Below are 23,585 nucleotides of genomic sequence, written 5' to 3'. Positions count from 1 at the left end.
GAAGAAACAGAGATATGGTGATAACATTTGTAGATTTCAAGAAAGCTTACGATTGCATCCATAGAGAATCTCTGTTTAAAATTTTAAGACACCTTGGACTACACCCCAAATTAATAAACATGATAAAATTGACTCTCACTAACACCAAATCAAAAGTGAAGTTTAGGGGTGAAACATCAGTGTCATTTGAAATTAAAACTGGACTATGGCAGGGAGATGGGCTCTCACCACTATTGTTTAATTGTGCTCTAGAAATGGTAATGAAGGATTGGTTTAAGAAATGTCCCCCAAAAATAAAGATTGGCCGAAAAAATCAAAACAAATTGCCTGGGTTTCACCGACTATTTAGCATTATTAGCAGTGGACATAAAAGAAGCAAAAACCCAGATATCAGAACTTCAGAACATTGCAAATAAAATTGGCCTCAAAATATCATTCGAAAAAACAAATTATGCCCCAAAAACCAACACAACTAAAAGAAGTTACCATAAATGGTAATAAAATCAAAATAGTAACTCAATTTAAATATCTTGGAGAAGTAATAACACAACCTAAATGAAAAAATCTCAGTCCAAACAAGAACAAATAGATTAGCTAAAGCACAAAAATTAACATGGGATATCTACAAAAAGAAATGTTTATCAATAAATGCAAAAATAAAACACTACAACACAGTTATAAAACCTGAAGCTACATATACAGCAGAAACACTTTTTCACCTGAATAAACAATCAAAGACTGACAGACTTTAGAAAATTGAAAGGAGGATTAGAAGAACCTGCATCAACAAAAAATACCAGAAAGCTGCCTCTGTGGATCCGTGGTAGAGTGTCGGCCTCCGGATCCCAAGATAGCAGGTTCAAACCCGGCAGAGGTAGTCAGATTTTTGAAGGGCGGAAAAAAGTCCATTCGACACTCCATGTCGTACGATGTCGGCATTTAAAAGATCTCTGGTGATACATTTGGTATTTACCCGACAAAATTAATTAAATCTCAGCCATAGACGCCCAAGAGAGATCCGGTTTACTCTGTCTGCCATCTAGGGGACCTAGAGTAAAACGGAATGTCGAAATTGACGAGCAGACAGCCAGATGGCGTCAAATCGAAATGTCTGCACACGGTAGCTGAGGCCATACGATTATTATTATTATTATTATTATTATTATTATTATTATTATTATTATTATTATTATTATTATTATTATTTTTTTTACCAGAAACATGGACAGTGGCAGATAATACCTAACAAAGTCGTGTACAAAGAGCTAGAACCTATTACTGATACTATGCGTAAGAGGAGACTAGGATTCTTTGGACATATCATGAGGATGCAGGATTCGTAACTTCTGAAACAACTAGTACAACACAATCTTGTCTCAAAAAATACCACACCAAGATGTAAATGGATCAGAGAAGTAAGAGGGGATCTGATGGAAATAGGCCTTACAACAGAAGACACCACAAATAAGATAAAATTGCATACAAAACTCAAGAATACAAACCTCCGCCTTACCCTTACATGAAACAAACCAACAACACGCTTATTTTCAACCGAGGAAAGGGCACGAAGATCGGAGCATATGAAGAAGTACTGGGAGGACCGCAAAGCCCGAACAATCCCTTCAAAGAGACCTGAACGATGGACTGACTATAGTGATCCTATGCGGTCATAAAAGAAGAAGAATAAAATAAAGAATAAATATACAAATGATACGAGTAAAGAATTAGAATCACAGATAAAGGCTATTTGCAAATTATGTCATACTGTATAGAGCAGTAAATGAGTTGCAGGATTGTGAACGACTGCAGAGGGGCCTAGACAATGTTGCGAGATGGGCAGCAGACATTGGTAGGGCCTATATGATGGTAAACAGCATGAAAAGTCATGTTCTAAGTTTCTTCAAGAGGAAAAGTCCTCTTAATTTTAATTACTGTGTTGATGGACTGATAGTAGCTCGTGGAGATCACTGTAAGTACCTAGGTGAATATAAGGAATGATCTTCATTGGGGTAATCATAATAACGAGGTTGTGAAGAAAGTTTGCAGATCTCTTCACGTGGTTATGAGGGTATTTAGGGGTTGTAGTAAGTAGGTAAAGGAGTGGGAGTTTATGTCTCTGGCAAGACCCCAGTTAGAGTATGGTTTCAGTGTATGGGATCCTCGCCATGGATACTTGATATGAGAACTGCAAAAGATGAAAGGAAAGAAGTGCAATTTGTTGTGGGTGATTTCTGACAAAGGAGTAGTGTTACGAAAATGTTGTAAACTTTGGACTGGGAAGACTTAGGTGTAAGGAGATGAGTTGCTTGACTAAGTGGTATGTTCTGATCTGTCAGTGGAGAGATGGCATGAATAGATGAGTAAGGTTGAGCAGAGCTTTTAAAAGTAGGAAAGATCATAGAATGAAGATGAAGTTTGAATTCAAGAGAACAAATTGGGGCAAATATTCATTTATAGGAAGAGGAGTTAGTGATTGGAATAATTTAATTTTCAAGTTCTTTGAAAATGTGTAAGAAAAGGCTAGGCAAACAATTGACAGGGAATCTGCCACCTGGGCGACTGCCTTAAATGCAGATCATTGATTGATTGACTCATTTCTCCTTCTGTGTTCGTGCTATGATCTTAGTCTTTTGCCATCTGCAGTCATCTTTTTTCTCCCTATCCTTTTTCTGTCTTTGTCTACTTCTTATTCCACACTTCATGCTGACTGAAGATCTGTCAAGATGGCCCTCAGTGATGCTCGCCCTCCTGATGAAACTGGAGAAACAGGAACGAGCTCATCAGAGGATGAGAAGAAATGGATGTAGAAGATCTGGAATTGATGAGGAGGGAGTCATTCTGTTTGTTAAGAGAGGAGATTGTCCTATAGTGATTTGATATTTATCACTTTCTATCGATCCCTTTCCTCACATTGACTTGTTTATCCTATTTTGTTCCTTTTCAAGTTCTTATCTCTATATATGACTTAAATACCATTTATAGGACTGTGTACAGTTTGTGGTGTAGACTTTTTACCTAGTGATTTTATAAGCTGTTTTAAAAATAAAGTACTCTTATAGTGCATGCCTGTAGAGAATATATGAATAATGCTTGGTTGTGTAGCATAATTGACTAAACACAACAGTATTGATTACTGAGCTCGATAGCTGCAGTCGCTTAAGTGCAGCCAGTATCCAGTATTCAGGAGATAGTGGGTTCGAACCCTACTGTCGGCAGCCGTGAAGATGGTTTTCCATGGTTTCCCATGGTTTCCCATTTTCACACCAGGCAAATGCTGGGGCTGTACCTTAATTAAGGCCACGACCACGTCCTTCCCACTCCTAGGCCTTTCTTGTCCCAGCATCGCCATAAGACCTATCTGTGTTGGTGCGACGTAAAACAAGTCGTAAAAACAACAAAAAACAATATTGATTACTATTTAAATAAACCCCTATGGGTGGGGGATGCAGACGAATAATACACTCACGGTATCCCCCCCTGCCTGTTGTAAGAGCTGACTAAAGGGGGCAACCAAGGGATGCTGAATTTTGAACCATGAGATTACCTGTGCTTAGTATGTAATGATCTCCACTACTTATTCTGCACTTTATCCTACCTTCGCCTGCCGTATTTTCTTCGACCGCTTCGCCACCATTGTCTCTCTATACTGTTGCGTCCGCCTGCTGCTCTCCGGCTCTCTTCAACATGTAACCATGACGTCATCTCCTTCTGACGTTGCCACATTCGCTGCCTATTGCCATGCGTGCTGTCACACATCTCTGTGGACATGTGATTGTGACGTGGCATTTCTCGAACATGCTGGCTTTTGTTCGTGCAAACTTCTAGACTTTTCCTTGCTCCTCTATATTCACGGGCTTCACTCCTCACAAATTAAGTCTGTTCTCGCATAGGAGTGGTGGAGCACCGTATATCTGCATAACATCTTCTGTTTCTTTGGTGAGCAAGAACTTTGAACTTATTACTTCAACTTCATATTTGTTAGGCTATCTGGCCTCTACTTGTCTTTATTCTTGTCAGTTTACACCTGTGCTGACATTATGCTAACAGACTCTACTTTTCTCTCAGGACTATAAGAACTGTTATCTGCATATCACACAGCCTTTTTGAAGTGAATTACTATTCCATGCATCTGAGACTTTTACAACAATTATTTAATTTTTAACATTAATACTTTCAATACGGAACAATGAAATTTTTATCTTTAAATAAACATACTACCCCGGCGAAGGGAATCTTTCCCATAGTTCATCCTTGTTTCCATTTCCCTGTCCTCTGCTTTATCTTTATCCTTGTCTTACATTGGAGTTCTTTTTATTTCACTCTATTGTACTTTTAATGTTTCTGGTTCTTATTCTCTTCTTGAAGTATATATATTCTTCAAACATTGTAAATGTGGCATATTTTTCCTCACTTCTCGAGCTTATCTTCCTATTCGTAGGCAATATTCTTTGGGTGTCTTGTATCTTATCACAGATGTTAAATTGTTCCACTTGTTGATTGTTAATATATATATATATTTATTGCCTTGTTTATATATTATTTTTTTCTCTTGCCCTTTTCACTCCCTCTGGGTGGTTCTTATTTATTAGTTTTGTGCTTCCTTTTTATGGACTCTGCATTTCCATATTATCTCAATTTATATATTTGCCTAATTCCTAGTCTTCCGGCTTGCGTTGATTACTGACGGGTTGTACATTCTTATATGCCGCTGACCCTTTTAATATTTGCTATATTTATACTATATCTCGGCCCATGTCAAGTTTAGTAGCAGTGTATATCAAGTTTGATAGTAATAAACCATCTCATACCGGGCGAGTTGGCCGTGCGCGTAGAGGCGCGCGGTTGTGAACTTGCATCCGGGAGATAGTAGGTTCGAATCCCACTATCGGCAGCCCTGAAAATGGTTTTCCGTGGTTTCCCATTTTCACACCAGGCAAATGCTGGGGCTGTAACTTAATTAAGGCCACGGCCGCTTCCTTCCAACTCCCAAGCTTTTCCTATCCCATCGTCGCCATAAGACCTATCTGTGTCGGTGCGACGTAAAGCCCCTAGCAAAAAAAACCCATCTCATGTTTGATAGCAGTCCACCACAAGTACCATCACGCAAGGAACACCATGCATCAACTTTTCTTGCGATTAGTAACTCAATGTAAGGAATACCATGGGCCTATGGGTGTATCACTCTGTGTTTACAGTACCTGTGTATAGTATCCACCACCATGACAGAGGCTCCCCTCTGTCCAGGTTCAGTTGGAACACCCCGAAGAGATAAAAAGAGCCTGTCCTCACTGGGATGTTTCAGCATCTGCTTGTGGACATCATGGGTGTGTGTTTCAAGGAACACCATGGGTCTCTGCATTGCCTGTGATTAGTACCACAATGTGAGGAACACGATGGGTTTGTGTTGCCTATGAATGGTGCCATTATGTGCGAAACACCATAGGTCTGCATTATCTGTGTGTAGCGCATTCATTACCTGTGAGTAGTACCACAATGTGAGGAACACCGTGATTCTACGTTACTTGTGATTAGTACCGCTACATGAGAAATACCATGGCTCTACTTTACTAGCAATAAGCGTCATTGTGAGGGGCCGTTGACCTGGATTTTGGACCCCTTGAGACAACAAGCATCATCGATTCAGGATCGTGCTTTGGAAGCAGGCCCTTGGTCAGTATATACCATTGTTTTATGTTAGTTTCTGGGAAGGTGGGGCATTGAGAGTGGGATCCACTGATTGTTTTAAGTTCATAATCGTTGTTCATCGTCGTCTTTTTGAGTTCTAGTCAGTGGATGGATTTTGGAACTTTTTTTAATATTGTGAGTTGGATCCGTTGATTATTTTACATTCATATTCATTCTTCATCCTCAAGTTTTGAATTCTGGTCATTGGATGAATTTTGGAATTTTAAATGGTCATTACATTTCATACCATTAGGGGCTGATGACCTAGGTGTTAGGCCCCTACAACAACCATCATCATCATACTATCTAAAAACAGCTTATACTTTTATGCACCAACCTTGTGAGATTCACTGGCATGTAAAAGAATTCGTGTCGAACAATATTCCAATTGCCTACTGTCATGTAAAAATCTGTAGCTTTTGAAGAGATATTATACAAATATATGTATTTAACATATCATTTTAGCCTGTTAACAGTTGTTAGTCTTTCTGGATTTGCAGTACTCCCTCATCTTGTTGGTGATTGTGCATTCAAGACAGATGACCGTAAAACGTAAGACGGCGCTTCCTCATAACAAGTGAGAGCTTTCCAGATTTAGAGTATAGGTCTGCATTTGACCTTAGGTGATATTTGCCCTCAGAATTTTGATATGGATTTTTTTTTTTCTTTTTCAAATGAGCCAATGATGGACTATGAATATTAATGGAAATGATTTGCAGCTTAGGCTGTTGGGGCTGCTTGAGTGTTCTTGAGAAATTATTATTATTATTATTATTATTATTATTATTATTATTATTATTATTATTATTATATCCATTTAGGAAGGCTCGGCTTGTGCCGGCAACATAATGGGTTGACTCGGCCTAAGCAAGATGTCGCCCTCTTGATTATAAAACTGTACATATACTTACAAATATTTACCTAGGTATAACAGAAATAATTACAACATAAATATATACACTGACTGATCAAATGTCATGGGATAGCAGAGCACTGATGCGCAGGTGTGTTGTCTGCGCACCACACGCCTCCTGTGCCAGCGGCAGTTGTATAGGAGACCTTGTGAGCAGTGGCTGTGCATGTGACAGGTGTAATATGGAACGTCGTCGTGAGCTAACATCGCTCGAACGGGGTATGGTCGTCGGAGCCCGACGGATGGGAAGTGCGATTTCGGAAGTGGTGCGGGAATTCGGCTTCACACGATCAACCGTGTCCAGGGTGTATCGTGAATGGTTGAATGCGGGTGTCACCGTCCACAACAGATGAACGATCGACCGTCCAGCCACCCTCGATGACCGTGACCGGCGACATCTGAGACGGATTGTCAATAGTGACAGACGGGCAACCATGCAACAAATCACGGCTCAATTCAACACAGGCCGTGCTAGACACGTCTCCCAGTGGACGATCCGTAGGAACATGGGTTCTGTGGGGTATGGGAGCCGGCGCCGCACACGGGTGCCACTGTTAACCCAACGTCATGGGGCATGATGACGGCGCATTTGTCGCCAGTCACCAGGGATGGACACTGGAACAATGGCGTAACGTGATATGGTCAGACAAATCACGATTTCAACTGCACCATGCCGATGGGAGGCATCGTGTATGGCGCAGACCACTTGAAGCGATGGATCCTGCCTGCTTCAAAGGTGTGGCCCAGGGCGCTGGTGTTTCTGTTATGGTCTGGGGTGCATTTTCCTGGGATGGAATGGGCCCCCTAGTTGTTCTGGAAGAGACTTTGAATGGTACGCGGTATGTTGAGCTGCTCGGAGACCATCTCCGCCCATTTTTGGCCTTCCAGCGCCCAGACGGTTCTGCGGTGTTTCAAGATGATAACACGCCGCCACATCGCTCCCACATCACCTGGGAATGGTTCGAGGAACATGCAGCGGAGGTCCAGCAACTGTCATGGCCACCCAGGAGCCCCGATATGAATCCTATCGAGCATATCTGGGATGTCCTGGAACGCAGGCTCCGTGCCATGGATCCTGCACCCGCGAACAGACCAGCATTGGCGGCCGCTCTGAAAACGATTTGGTGTCAGCTGCGTCCAGAGGACTACCAGGGACTTGTCAACACACTTCAACGGCGTCTCACTGCAGTTCGCAGGGCCAGAGGAGGCCCCACACGCTATTGGGTGACTATCCCTTGACATTTGCTAAGTCAGTGTATATACAATAAATATGCACAGATGGTGTCGCTAAACAACTTTTTATCTCCCCATTTTGGGAATCTGTTCTTCAGTATTACTGGAACTGCAGCCTGGAACTTGGGAGGAAAAGTCGCTCCTAGAAACTTTTTCATAATGTGGCAGGTGCTCATGAGGGTGGCTTTCTGTAGTTCAGCGTATGTGTGATGATGCAGGTTTAATGCGGCCAGAGAGCTGTGCAAAGTTTTCAAAATAACACCAGTACATGATATTACTACTGGAACTGTGATGACTGATTCTAGTTTACACAGACGTATCTCTATTGCCATTTCAGTGTATTTTGATATCTTTGTGGCTATTGTTGTTTGCAAATTGGTGTTTGGACAGGCAATTTCTATAAGGGATGTGGATCTTTTCGATTTGTCAATTAGAATAATATCTGGCCTATTGTTGCTGAGTGTGACATCAGTTATAACTTCTCGGTCCCATAGAAGCTTGTATGAAGACTTTTCGAGAACAGGTGTGGAGATTGATGACTGAAGGAATCCACATTTTACAGAAAGTTTGTGATGAATGATTTTTAGCTACCTGATCATGTCGGTGCTTATAATCAGTATTGGTCAAGTGTGGGCAGCCAGATGTGACTTGCTGTATGCTCTATGTAGATCTGGAACAGCGGCGGCAGTTTTCTGTGACAAGTGTTGGATCATTCATGATGAATCTACGACGCAGGTTTATCAATATGAGGCTGAACCAGTTCATGGGGGTATTTCCCGTGAAGAGGTTTTTCCTTCCATGTGACCATATTCATCTCCTTTTTTGTTTTTTGTTTTTTTTTTTGCTTTACGTCGCACCGACACAGATAGGTCTTATGGCGACGATGGGACAGGAAAGGGCTAGGAGTGGGAAGGAAGCGGCCGTGGCCTTAATTAAGGTACAGCCCCAGCATTTGCCTGGTGTGAAAATGGGAAACCACGGAAAACCATTTTCAGGGCTGCCGACAGTGGGGTTCGAACCTACTATCTGGATATCTGGATATTGGCCGCATTTAAGCGACTGCAGCTATCGAGCTCGGTATTCATCTCCTTTGTAGGTGGGGTAGAAACAGGCATTTCCGATGATGATAGATTGAGAGGTGTATAGTTTATCAGCTCTGCAAACAGCTTGATGAAAACACAATGTTTCCGCTCTCGAGTGGAAATATTCTCTTTAGATTTGATATCAGATTGTTGTGTAATTGACAATGGATAAGAAGCCCCTGAGCCTCCGAGGCTCAGACGGCAGCGTGCCGGCCTCTCACCGTGGTTCAAATCCCAGTCGCTGCATGTGATATTTGTGCTGGACAAAGTGGAGGCGGACAGGTTTTTCTCCGGGTACTCCGGTTTTCCCTGTCATCTTTCATTCCAGCAACACTCTCCATTAACACGTTGAGTGCCAGGCCGAAATTCTTGGGATTGTCGTCTGGTGCCGTGAGCTAATAACACTGAGTTACTCCCTGGTGCCAAAACGTTCACAGGCTTAACCAAGCAAGTGATCGCTGAAATGAGGATATATTTATGATGTATTAGGTTAACTTATTATGTAGATTAGGTAAAATATTGCGACCCCATATGGGGTCGTATTGGTCATTACGAATTGTAAACGTACACGCGCCCCCATATGGGGTCGCACTTAAACAATTGCTTATGTCCCAACGTTCAGCCATACTTACCTCTTCCTTTGCAGGGACGCGACGCTTTATATGTCGATTATGAGAGACGCGTTAGCTTGTTCATACTATGAGCTTGCTATTGCTGAAGGGTTTTTCAGATTTGTAGGATGACCGAGAAAGCAAATTTCAACTAAATGACAAACATGATATCAAATTTTATTCACGAACACAAGATTTTATATAAATGGAAATTAAAGAATACATTATACATAATATTTTGAATGTATATACATAACTTAGCATAATAGCAGAGAAAGTGAATTGTTTAGTATTTGCTGCAATAACTGGAGACAATTGCGCTACTTCTTCGTCATCTGCGTCATCCGCATCATCCACATCAGAAGTGATCTAAGGAAAAAGAGAAGTAGGCAAATATTGTCCGGAAACATTATAACTTATGTGAATGTAGTTACTGATTCATTACGGACTAGGAACATCACGATTATCAGTCCCTTGTACTTATGTGTGAACCTTTGTAAATGTGTTGTCTGTAGTATCATGAATGTAATCGTGCTGAAAGTACTTACCAGTTCTTCTTGTGGTACAGTTCAAAGCAGTTGACACACAAGTAGGGCTTGTCAGGGCGAGATTTGCAGATGGTGGACACTTTTGTTGCTTTCTTGCATGCTTCTGTGCTGCTCATAGTCCGCCTGCACTCCTCGTAGCATCGCTTGCAGCGTCCGCGAACTCTTCTGTAAGGGAATTTCAGGACATATAAAAGTATTTTATTATGGTAAAATATTGATTATGTTCAGTGTTACTTGTGCGAAATATAACTTACCTGCGACATTTTAGGTCTGTGAGTTGATCTCGCTGTTCGAGGTAATGATTGTCCCTCTTTGGTGTCCTATTGACTGGGTCTTCTGGGAGAGAGAGCATTATCACCACCACTTGCTGGCGAAAGTCACATAGCTGGATCTTCTTTGTGTGCGTCTGGTTATATGTGAGAAAAGCATTGACAATACACGTACCGTACACCAGATCATCTGCGACTTTGTGGTACCACCGTATTGTCTTGCGTAGAGCAGAGTGATAAGACGACAAGGTGTCGGATAAATCTATGCCACCTTTCATACAATTATAATCTATGGTCATACTAGGCTTCATTATAACTTCACCATTTCTACTTGTTTTTCCTGTAGCTTCGATGGTATTGCTGTGTTTAGTTGAGATCATCAACACATCTCTTTTGTCCATCCACTTCATTACTGTGATACCTTTAACATTTTCCATTGCCTTAGACTCGTTTTTCTTCAGTTTTGCCGCAGTCACTTCTCACGGGAAGCCCTTCCTATTCTTTCGCAATGTCCCGACTAGATGTGTCTTGCGTTCAAGAAGTTCATTCGCTAGTTCTAGTGAAGTGTAGTAATTATCGGTGCATAAAAATCGCCCCTGGTCTAAATACGGCTCCATCAGGTGGAGTACAACTTCTGACGCCATAGAAAGATTTTTATCAGCAGGGACTGTTCCTTTTCTGGCATAAATAATAATTCTATACGTGTAACCAGAATCATCACATAACTTGAACATCTTAATACCATATTTGTGGGCCTTTCCTGGGAGATACTGCTTGAACGATAATCTTCCTCGCCAAGGAACCATAGATTCATCTATGACCATATTGCTTCCAGGGGTCTTCACTTCCTGAAATCGCTTAACTAACAAATTCGCTAGCGGCTGTATTTTGTGCAGCTTGCCTACCTGCTGCTCATTGTTGGTGAAGTTCCAGAATCTCAACAGTAACTGGAACCTGTTTCTGCCCATAACACTACGAGCAACTTTCATGTAGAACATTGTCTTATCGCTACAATAACAGGCAAAGGATGGCAGTTGCACAAGACCCATCCACAAGCGCAAACCGAGGAATTTCCTCATTTCGTCAGGTGTTGTATCGACCCATTCATTAAGGCGGCTTGATCTGCTTAAATGCTTATACATCAAAACTTGCTGAGCATTTCGATTGGTTTCTTGTACCATTAAATTAATTACATCATCTGTAATGAATAAACAATACATATCATACAGTGAGGCTTCAGAATTATTCGCCATCCCGGTGTGAAGTGCCTCCGCCCTTTGAAAAAGAAAGACACACTGAGCGCCAATGCAAGACCCCAGTTGCTGCTGATATTTCATTATTCCCAGCTGTTCCCTGCACTGAAAGCCAGTTGCTGCTGTTATTATCATTATTCCCAGCTGTTCCCTGCACTGAAAGCCAGTTGCTGCTGTTATTATCATTATTCCCAGCTGTTCCCTGCACTGAAAGCCAGTTGCTGCTGTTATTATCATTATTCCCAGCTGTTCCCTGCACTGAAAGCCTATCCTCGTTTTCACTTTCAGCACTGCCACTACTTTCTGCAATGTCATCGTTTGTACTGAGATCAAAGTCACTGTAACTATATTCCTCGTCTACATCATCATTGTCCGAATTATTCAACAAATCGTTCAGGTTATCTTCATTAAGTCTCTTACTGCTCGATTTACTCATAGTGCTAATGAATAAAAGTAGCAAATTAACTCGCACAACACTAAACTCACAGCACTGCACACCAACATAAACAATCCGTGCGCAAGGTAGACACTGACTTTGTCACCCTACAATGCAAGCCTGACGTACCCATATGGGGTCGCGCCAAAACAGAAATTGAAGAATGAAAGGTGGACTATGCACATACTTAAATAGACGGCCGACAGATGGCAGGAAGAGGCTTTATAAAGCTATGAAACACAGGTATACTGCGCACCCAAATGGGTACGCAAAGTTCTTGATTTCGAACAAACGCACGACCCCATATGGGGACGTGTAGCTCAACAATTTTACTACTCTCACGTACCCATATGGGGTCGCATGGCACTCAACGTGTTAACACTTCATTTTACTTGTCAGTCATTTATCATTGCCCCAGAGGAGTGCGACAGGCAGCCGGCACATTTCCTATCCTCGCCACTAGATGGGGACTTCATTCATTCCATTCCCGACCCAGTCGAATGACTGGAAAAAGGCTGTAGATTTTCATTTCATAAGAAGCCCCTACCACCTTTTGATCTTGGAAGTGTAAGACGTTCGGTTGCAGATTTAGGATGATGCATATGGTACGGGGTGAGTGAAACTGCTGTTTTCGTTTGTAACTGCTGAAGTTCTGTTTGGGTCCATTTTATGATGCCAAAAGAATATGTGAATAGTGGTACAGCGTATGTATTGACTGATTTGGTAAGATGTTTAGCTGTCAGTTTTGATGATAGTACTTTGTTGAGGCATGTTGGCCGTGCGGCTGTGAGCTTGCATCCGGGAGATAGTGGGTTCGAATCCCACTGTCAGCAGCCCTGAAGATGGTTTTCCATGGTTTCCCATTTTCACACCAGGCAAGTGCTGGGGCTGTACCTTAATTAAGGCCATGGAAGCTTCCTTTCAACTCCTAGGCCTTCCCTATCCCATCGTCGCCATAAGACCTACCTGTGTCAGTGCGACGTAAAGCCCCTAGCAAAAAAAGTTTTGTATTGCTGTGTGACATTTCTCTTGATGTCGGCATGTTTCATACGAGTGCTTTGATGAAATCAGAGATATTTGTACATTTCTTCTTCCTCCAGCTGTTGTATGAATTTGTCGCTTAAACTAGAAGATGACCCTTGTGCGGAGAAGAATCCCGTGATGACAGTCTGGGTTCTGCGCCTGTATCTAAAGAAAACATCTTGGTAATTGAGACAAGATGTTGGAGATGGGGTTTTGGTAGAAGCATACAGCTTAATGTCATCCATATAGAGTAGGTGGCTGATTTTGAATAGCTCTTCTTGCTTGTTCTTAATGCTAAATCCATACCCACTTGTGTTCAATAGGTAGGAGAGTGGATTTAATGCCATGCAGAACCATAATGGACTCAGTGAGCCCCCTTGGAAGATCCCTCGTCGTATTGGTACGGGTCTTGTTGTAACATTGCTGTTTCTCAGAGAAATGTGAAGTGAGGTTTTCCAGTCTGCCATTGCTGTCTTCAGGAAGAGAATGATTGATGGTTCAACTTTATATAGTTCCAGAACATGTATGAGCCAAGTGTGTGGTACTGAATCAATGGCCTTTTGATAGTAAATGAAGCACGTGTGTAGGTTCCTGGATTTTTTGTGTGCTTGTTCGAGGACCACAGTGTCAATAAACAGTTGCTCCTTGCGCCCCTTGGTATTCTTCTTGCAACCCCTTTGCTCCTCGGCAATGATGTGGTTTTCCTCGCAGTGTTTGAGAATTCCGTTGGCTATTATGGATGTAAATATCTTATATATAGTAGACAGACATGTTATAGGCCAATACTTTGCTGGATTTTGCAGATCTTCAACTTTTGGTTTGAGGTATGTGATGCCAGTGCATAGAAAAGCTGGGAATGATGCTGAGTTGTTATAAAATTGTGGAAATTATTATTGTTATTACAGTAAAACCTCTGATATTCGGATTAATGTGGCACTGGGTGGTCCTGTTAACACAAAATCTGGATATCATAGAGTAGTATCATTAAAAAAACAGCCAAATTGATACAGAGACTCTATAAAGCTTTATTTTGTAAGTAATTAGGCCTATAATAACTTTCCACACTATGTATTAAAATTAAACATAGTACTACATTTAAATAACAGTATAAACAGAGGTAAAATATGAAATAGGAGCATAAAAATCACAACAAATGAAAATTGTTCACATATCTTCTACTCAGTTTTCTTTTTGTACGAAGGTTTTATTGTAGCCTTTTTAACTCGCTGCTTTCTTTTCTTTTCCGGCCATACTTCGATTGTAACACTAATTAAAATAACACAACCACGTACCGTACCTTAGCCAGAAAATCACTACCACAATAAAAAAATTGTACTGTGGCTGTGAGCTTGCATCCGGGAGATAGTAGGTTTGAATCCCACTATCGGCAGCCCTGAAAATGGTTTTTCATGGTTTCCCATTTTCACACCAGGCAAATGCTGGGGCTGTACCTTAATTAAGGCCACGGCCGCTTCCTTCCAACTCCTAGGCCTTTCCTATCCCATCGTCGCCATAAGACCTATCTGTGTCGGTGCGACGTAAAGCCCATAGCAAAAAAAAAAAAAAAAAAAAAAAAAAAAAAAAAAAAAAATTGTACTGTAATGCTCATGACTAACACAGACTAAGGCAATTCAGTAAGTGCATGATATTGCTACAGTGTTGAACATTCTGTTAAATGTACCAAACTGATACCACTTCTCTCAATGTATTTCATTTTTATCTGTCCCATAGGGAACGAGTGAGGCGAAACCGGAGAAGAGAGAATGAGCAGAAAGACGATGGTCGGTTGGAAAACAACTGGAGAGAGAACGAACGCCGTGATAGTGATCGGAGGGATGATAACCATCGGGACAGTGATCGGAGGGACGATAATCGTCGAGACAATGATCGGAGGGACGATAATCGTCGGGACAGTGATCGGAGGGACGATAATCGTAGAGACAGTGATCGGAGGGATGATAATCGTAGAGATGGAAATCGGAGAGACAGTAATTTTAGGCAAGACGATGGACCAAGGAAACAAGGCAGAGATAACAACAGAAACAATCGACCAAAGAGTTACAGACCTCCACCTCCAGCGGAGAAAAAGGACATTGACTACACAGGTAAATCTCCTTCTTTCATCAGATAGTTCCTTTTTGTTTTGTTTTTCCTATTGCTTGATTGGTTCTAAAGTCTTGAAGAATTGGTATGTCAGTAGTCACCAGTATCAAATATAGATTCCTTTTCTTTGGTGCGGTTAAACTTCTGCAGATAAAAACATATTCCTTCCCTTAGTTAATTTAAAGGTACTATTTAGAAAAAAACTATATGTATTGGAAATATATAACAAAATATCTGGTTATACTTGTTTTAACATAGCTATGAGATTGTATTAGGAAAATACTGGGTTCGAACCCCGCTGTCGGCAGCCTTGAAGATGGTTTTTCCCATGGTTTCCAATTTTCACACCAGGCAAATGCTGGGGCTGCTTCCTTCCTTCCTTCTCCTAGCTCTTTCCTATCCCATTGTCGCCATAAAACCTATCTATGTTGGTGCAACGTAAAGCAACTTGTAATACTTATTTCATGCTATTTCCTGTAGTCATGGTCATTCACCAACTTCAGTTTCCTGAGTGTGGTTTGCAGGCACTCACCATTTGGTCCTGTCATTATATTTCCTGTAGTAAACAAATTAACTTCTTACACTTGGCAGTACATCACAGCACTCGCTCTCAGCTTCTTACCTCTCAAACAGTTGTACAGAGCAATAGCTTCAACCATATTGAAGCTCAGTTCAGTTTAATAAGAATGTTAACAGTTCACAGTACTATTCATTGGTTTCTTTCTTTCCTTTTCTGTGCATCCCACCATTGCATTAAAACTCTCCCATGACAGTCACTTCCACACTCTCTGTCCTTTACTATATTTGTATTATAGTTTGTATTATTCTATAAGTTCTGACCGGGCGAGTTGGCCGTGCGTGTAGAGGCGCGCGGCTGTGAGCTTGCATCCGGGAGATAGTAGGTTCGAATCCCACTATCGGCAGCCCTGAAAATGGTTTTCCGTGGTTTCCCATTTTCACACCAGGCAAATGCTGGGGCTGTACCTTAATTAAGGCCACGGCCGCTTCCTTCCAACTCCTAGGCCTTTCCTATCCCATCGTCGCCATAAGACCTATCTGTGTCGGCGCGACGTAAAGCCCCTAGCAAAAAAAAAAATAAGTTCTGTATTTCTGTATAGTCAGAAATGTATTTAGTATACTTTGTCCTTATGGGCAACATCCTTAATGGGCAAAGTGCTTATTCTTTGAATAAATGTGTATATATACACCGTATTTCTCCAAATCCAAGACAACCCTGAATGCAAGACAATTCCCACTTTTCGTTCAAAAAATTAAATCAGGCTTAAAAAGTGCTTTGTGAAATCATACAAATGCCTTTCTTGAACAGTAGGCTACGCATTTTTTAGACTATCTTTGTCTTCACGCCAACGCCAAACATTGGCTTCAGTTATGCTGTATTTTCTTGTGGCTGAAAAATTATTCTTTATTTCTGCGAGCTTTATAACCATTAAATTAATATTGACATCATAATATCGAAGAGAAACCATTGAAAATTTGCCGGCAAGAACTGTTCCACGTCTGTACGATCCATCAGGAAAATATTCCTGCTCTCTATAAAACTGTTACTTTTACTAAGCGTCATGTACAACCGGCTGCCACTAGACACACGTCTCACTTGCTGGCTAGTGATGTATAATGAAGACGCCGACGTTGAAGGTCGAGTTTATTGTCCCGTGGTACGGCCATTCCGCCCTTGCGTTTTCCACGCACATACCTCTCAGTTTGATCTTCAACTCCTTTAATGTGTCCTTGTTGCGAGCCGCTGAATGCATTTTTTAAAAAATATTACGCATTTTTAAGCTATCCTTGCCTTCACGCTAACGCAGAACTGCAGCTTTAGTGATGTTCGTGCGACTGCACAATTATTCTTCATTTCCGCATGTTTAATAACCATTAACTTAAAATTGGCATCATAATTTGCTGTTAGAACCTGTTCTACATGTTTTTACAATATGACGATTCATTACGAAAATATTCCTGCAGTCTGTTAAACTTAATTTTACTAAGCGTCAGGTACAGTAAACACGTTATAACTCTGCCACTGAGTAGCCGTGGCCTTTCTAAGAGTTCGAGAGGGAGAGGGTGAAACCCAGTGCTGGCACATAGCCTACTCCTATCGAATAGCACCAACGGGTCTGCTCAAGGCTTAATAACGTCTCTATCCGACGGACGAATCACCATCAACAGCATCATATGCCCTCACTCCATATGAGCACTGCAGAGAGGTTTGGAATTTAATCCAGACTTTTGGCACGCAATCTAGTGATTAGAATTTGTATACCACCACCTCCCCTACCCTGCTGCCCAACATTCTGATGGTGAAATTTTTTTCGACCAACGGGACTCAAACCTGCTAACCACGGTGTCAGACCGTTTAGACTTCAGCGCCTTAACGATCATGGCCACCAGGTGGGCTACTTAGTTACGTACTATATATATATAAAATAAGAGTTTCGTCTGTACATTGCTCAGAATTTAACAATAATGGCTCTTCTGTATCGATTGTCTCCACAGTTAAAGATAAAAATTTCATTGTTCCGTATTGAAATTATTGATGTTAAAAATTAAATAACTGGAGTATTGAATAGGTTGAACCTCCAGTTATTTAATGTCTCCACAGTAACGAAGAAATGCTCTTTTTAATTTTGTGTCTGTATGCATGTACGGGCATCACGAGAAAATGGCTGAAGAGAATTTAATGAAAATCGGTATTTAAAGTCGGGGAATGAGGCACTGCAATCCAGGCTATAAACAATTTTATTCACGCTTAGTGAAATGGTAGTTTGAGGGAAGGCCTAAAATTTAATTATCAATTATTTGTTATTAATGGTCCTATCAATAAATACTACATAACTAAAGTTATATAGAATTACTTTTCTGATCACTTGTCTTATACATTTTTACCAGCTATGACAACACAGATATTCGGGAATTTCGATTTTTGTTGGTAAGTTTGCACACTGATAATGAACCCCCTTCGCACCATCTCACATCATTATCAATCTCTGGTTTTCTCCACATACTTTCTTTGCATTCTTCAGCTCTGTCCTATTCTATCCTGATGTCTTTCATTGCATTTTATTTTATTAGTTTCTATTTATTTCTTCTGCCACATTCGTCCCTGATTCCTCTCTGATACTTCTCAAGCACACACGTTGTGATAGAACATCTTAATCGGAGCTTAATAATGTTGTCAGCTCACGCTTGGAGCGCCGTGCCAGCGTACAGAGAGCCACCTGGTGACGAACGAGCGTATCACTACAGCTGTCCAACGATAAAGCATTCGTAAATTCAAACCCTCATTATTGCAGAAGACTTCCTCGTGAATAGTTGAGATTTTCTTCTGGAGCAAAGTTCTCTGGGAAACGTGAAGAGTTTCACCTGGTTTTCTTGACATGGCATAAGCCCAAAAGCCCATATCATGAAATCTACAAATTTATGTTTTACAGACTTACAGAATGAAGTAAAAGATATCATCCAGGTGTATGCACCTGCGACTAGATGCAAAGAAGGGGCCAGTGACCTTCGGTGTTGGACCCCTTTAAACAACAAGCATCAAGCAAGCATCATCAGATGCAAAGAAGAAGAAGAAATGGACAGATTCCTGGAGACACTGGAGAGTGAGAAATAACTGGAACTTTCGGATATGGAAAGAGGAATCAGGAGGGGGAGAAATAATTTGTGAATTTTGTGTGAGAAATGGTTTAAGTATTGGCAATATGTGGTTCAGAAACAAAAATAATAGAAAGACTACAAGATATGGATGGGGAAACAGAAGTACAAACATAGTATTGATTGATTACTTGGTAGAAAGAACAAATCGTAGACATTTGTTAGAAGTAACAGCCTTGCCAGAATTAGCCTTCGATGGAAACCATGGAGTAGTGGTAGCAAAAATGAAAGTAGTGAAAATGACAGAAATAAGAGAGAAGAAAATAAAAGTATGGAAATTAAAAGATACCAGTATGGAAGTAAAATAAGAATTAAAATATCTCAGAAAATGGATTAGTTGGAATGTTGTCGAATGCAAAGCAATGGAATCCAGGGAAAATAAACTTGAACTGGCCTTCCGAATAATAAAAGATACATACAACTAGAAATATCCTTTCATGTGGGTCCAAAATTAAACATTATTATTCAGTGATTAAGCCAGAAGCACTGTACGCAGCAGAAACTCTGAACATGGATTTCAAAGGCCAGATGGAGAAACTCAAGCTAAAAGAAAGGAAAATTTTAAGAAAGATCATAGGACCAAAATTTCAGAATAAGATAATATACACACCGGGCGAGTTGGCCGTGCGGTTAGGAGTGCGCAGCTGTGAGCTTGCATCCAGGAGATAGTGGGTTCGAATACCACTGTCGGCAGTCCTGAAGGTGGTTTTCCGTTGTTTCCCATTCCTAGGCCTTTCCTATCCCATCGTCGCCATAAGACCTATCTGTGTCAGTGCGACATAAAGAAAAAAGCAAAAAAAAAAAATACATCAAGAATGAAACACTCTACAAGAAAATTCAAAAACTCTCTGATACTATGTGCAAAATGATAAATTTTTATGATCATCTTCTCAGAATGAAGTCTATTAGATTAACCAAACAAATCTTTGACTTCTTCTGTAACTGCAAAACAAAACCCAACTGGTTTAAAAAAAACTGAACAAGACCTAGTAGAATTAAAACTTACAGAAAATTAACTGTTCAGTTGAGCAGCTAAAGTAATAACTAATGATGAAAAGTCTACATTAAAATCCAAACCTATTATCTCGGAAGACAAGAGGAAACAAAGATAAGAAAGAATGAAGAAATACTGGGCATTAAGAAAAGAATAACACACAGAGAAATGATTGATTCAGCGTACCCCAAAGAGGGTAAAACGAAGGAAGAAGAAGAAAGAAACAACAAATACACAGAACTGAAGTGGAGAGTGTGGAAGTGGAATGGAACATGTTCAAGAAGACGGAGTGCTTGTGGCAGAATAGCGGAAAGATTGGAAGAGGGTGTGTGTGTGTGTGTGTGTGTGTATAGCCGTAAAAGGATGCTATATTGACTAGTAAGAAGAAAGAGTCTCCACAAAGCAGGTGTAAGTGAAAAAAAAGAGACATAACACATCCAGAGGAGATAAGGAAAGATGGAAGGATTACTTTCATAAACTCCTGAATGTGAGACTATAGGTGTAGATTGTGAGGAGACAGAATCTGAGAATTAAATCATATTAGAAGATTATTGCAATGTTGTCCTCTATATGCAATTTGTGAACAGTACTACAAAACTGCATACAGCATTGAACTCTGTACAAAGCTCTTTCCTGGCTGAAACCAAACAGATTATGGTAATTTCATATATATTGATGTTGACATATCAACTCGGAATGAAAATCTCCTCTAGTACATTTCTTCTAAATTTTATTACTTGTCCTCATTCCTTAATTGTAACACTCGAGCTATTCCTCTTCGCAGCTCTTGTCTGTACAAAACACCTTTGGTGACAACTTGGTCCCGACTTTGGAATTCACTTCCACTCTAAGACGAACACAAAACATTAGGCTGTGTTACTTGCTGTGCATGGCTGACAGTTTTGCGAGACTGACGATTAGACATCGGATTTATATGCTGTATAAATCACCAATGTAAGCATGCAGCTATGCTGCAAAAAGTGGTGAAATGTGCCTTTGAGTCCCCGCATATTTTCATGCCATTAAACATTTCTATGAAATGAAAACGTAACATTCCTTCACTAGACACACGCGATTCACCCACACTAATACATAAAATCATCATCATGAATAAACAACTGAATAAAAAACAAGAAAATCACACTTACAGCTGCGGCTGTTCCGCTTGTACGAAGAATCTGTGCATAGTTTGTGAGATGTATCAATCTTTCAGTGTTAAAACAATATGCACACTTCTCCTAGTGTGTTAATTTAAACACATGATAAATAAATTAGTAAGGTTTTAAGAAAACCATGTTTAAAAATCCATGAACATGAGGAAATACACTTACTTGCACATTCCTCTTTCATTTTACACTGCACACCCTACTTTGCTGTCCATAATTTGGTTTGCAGTATACTATAACAGTCTTCTCCAAGTTTTCTGGTTTAAATCTGAGGCGCTTGTCTGTAAAAACCTGCTTCAATGCGGAGAATGATCTCTACATCTACCGATGTGACAGGATAGTACTTGAATTCAGGAGGAATTGTGGGTGTTAAACATTCTGGTAGATGCACATTATCAGTACCTGCCAAATATTTGTTTATACACTGCTGTTTGTAGAAAGTGAAACACCAAGACCGAGTGCTGTGATCACAGTACAATTTATTCCACATATTAGGGACATGACAAGACACAAATGATTACAATTACAGAACTGTACATGCACGGTAACCGTGGAAATTCAGTATGGCGTAGCGCCACCACGTGCTGCAGTCAGAGCTGCTAGACATCGTGGCATGGAATCATTGAGCTCCTGAATATGCTGCTGGGGAATACTCTGCCACGCGTTTTGTAGGCGCGATCATAAATCATCAACAGTGGCTGCAGGAGGACATGAACGGCCAAGGTGCCGACCGACCATATCCTAGACATGTTCAATGGGTGACATATCCGACGAACGGGTAGGCCAGGGAAGCTGTGGTATCCGTTGTTCTTCAAGGAAGGCTTGCACATTCCTCACCACGTGGCCGGGCATCGTCCTGCTGGAATATGGCGTCTGGAACGGCCTGCAAGAGGTTCAGTGCCTCGAGCTGTAAAACCTCCCTGTTTGCCTTCAAGGCGTAGGAAGCGAGATGGCATGTTATAGGCAATTGCGCTCCATTCCATCACACTTGGCGTTTGTCCGCTATGCCGCTCAACAGTACAGTCTGCCCGATGGCGTTCACCACGGCAGCGTCTAACGCGTATGCGGCGATCACTGTAGGACAAGTTGAAGCGGGACTTTTGCCACTCAGCACGCCAGTGTCGGTGTTCACGTGCCCATTGCAGTCTAAGGCGTTGATGGTTGCTGGTCAATGGAAGCTGGCGCAACGGCATGCGTGCCACCAGTCCGGCGCTCAGAAGACGGCGTTGAACCGTCGATGCAGACATCCTCACCCCCGTTGCAGTGCCCTAATGTCGAACCAACACCGTGGACGAAGCTGTTCTGTCCGTTACGGCGAAGCGGACAAGATGGCAGCCATCTCGCGCTGTGGTCACATTGTGTCATCCAGTACCCTGTCGGCGCTGTGTATGGCCCTCTACTCTCCATTGGTTCTACATACGCCTCACTGTTGAAGCAGCGTACCCTGTGCGAGCCGCAATGTCACGTAACGACAGACCCATCTCCCGGAGCCCTATCATTTTGCCCCGTTCGAACCCACTCACATGCAGATATTCCCTCCTGTGATGTCGGCGAGGCATACTGGTACTTAGGTACACGTTTCCACTTCGTATGACGGCTCTGCACCGACTGAGCGTTGCGTAAAACTGCCCTGGCTGGTCACACACAGAAGGGCACTGCTGGGCCTACGTGCAAGCCATCTCTCTGCAATTTAAAACACTTATTATGGTTCCACTGTTCTACACGTCCTTTGATTTTGGCGTGTTTCAGACCATTGCTTCTGAGTGTTACACTTTCTACAAACAGCAGTGTAGCTATCAGGATGTCATAGTCCAGATTTCGTTTAAGGACATCATGATATTTTGTTTGCAGATGGAGTCCGAGATTTCCTGTGATACCTTCCATTTCGTGCTTCACGTTCTCCATAATGTCCAGCGAATCATAAAGACGCAATCAACATGTTTCTAGCTTCTTGATTGATTCTGGTATGATTTGGAAGTGTGTCTTGATAGGTATCAGTTCCCTTTGAACCATTTCATTGCCGAAAGATTTCATGGCATTAATTACTTTACATTTTGTTGAAGACTGCTTGTAAAATGCCTTAAAATATGCATTATAAAAGTTGAAAACATGGACGGTAAATCCCAAATTTGAAATGTATGCAGATATGCATATATATGCACTATTAAACTTAATAATTCGTCCAAGTTCACCTTCAGACACACTTCCTTATCGGTTTTGCATTAGCATACAAATCCGATGTCTGCTGATGATATATGATAGGTTGTGCGATTGCACTAGAATGGTTGGTAAGTCATCCTATAATTGAATACCCGCCCAGAACAAGGTTGTATCCCACAAAAGTGAAATTTTACAGGAATGAGAAAAAACAGATATTCTTCATAAGTTTTATATTACAAACCCAAAATGTCCCTAAAACATGTGCATTGAATATATTATTTATTTTAGCAGAACTTTAAACAGTGAAGGTGCAATAAAAATAGAAAAAATGGGGAAATATTCTGTCAGAACACAGAACAAGATTGTAACCGTATTCAGACGTACAAAGTTGTAACCAACAATGATACACAGATGGCAGTATTTGATATTCTCAGTAC

At 41.1% G+C, this 23,585-nt stretch overlaps 1 protein-coding gene across 1 annotated transcript in view; it reads left to right on the top strand.

Annotated features, from left to right (window-relative positions):
• The window catches only part of LOC136883531 (myb-like protein X), a 114,341-nt gene that overhangs the window by 20,572 nt on the left and 70,184 nt on the right, over nt 1-23,585 (top strand). The window contains exon 3 of the mRNA XM_067155898.2: nt 14,785-15,158. Within this exon, the coding sequence (XP_067011999.2) occupies nt 14,785-15,158 (374 nt within the window). The remainder of the gene's footprint in view (nt 1-14,784; nt 15,159-23,585) is intronic.

The sequence above is a fragment of the Anabrus simplex genome, chromosome 11 (genome assembly GCF_040414725.1).
Source record: "Anabrus simplex isolate iqAnaSimp1 chromosome 11, ASM4041472v1, whole genome shotgun sequence".
NCBI classification, from domain to species: domain Eukaryota; kingdom Metazoa; phylum Arthropoda; class Insecta; order Orthoptera; family Tettigoniidae; genus Anabrus; species Anabrus simplex.
This window is presented reverse-complemented; position numbering and strand designations above follow the sequence as displayed.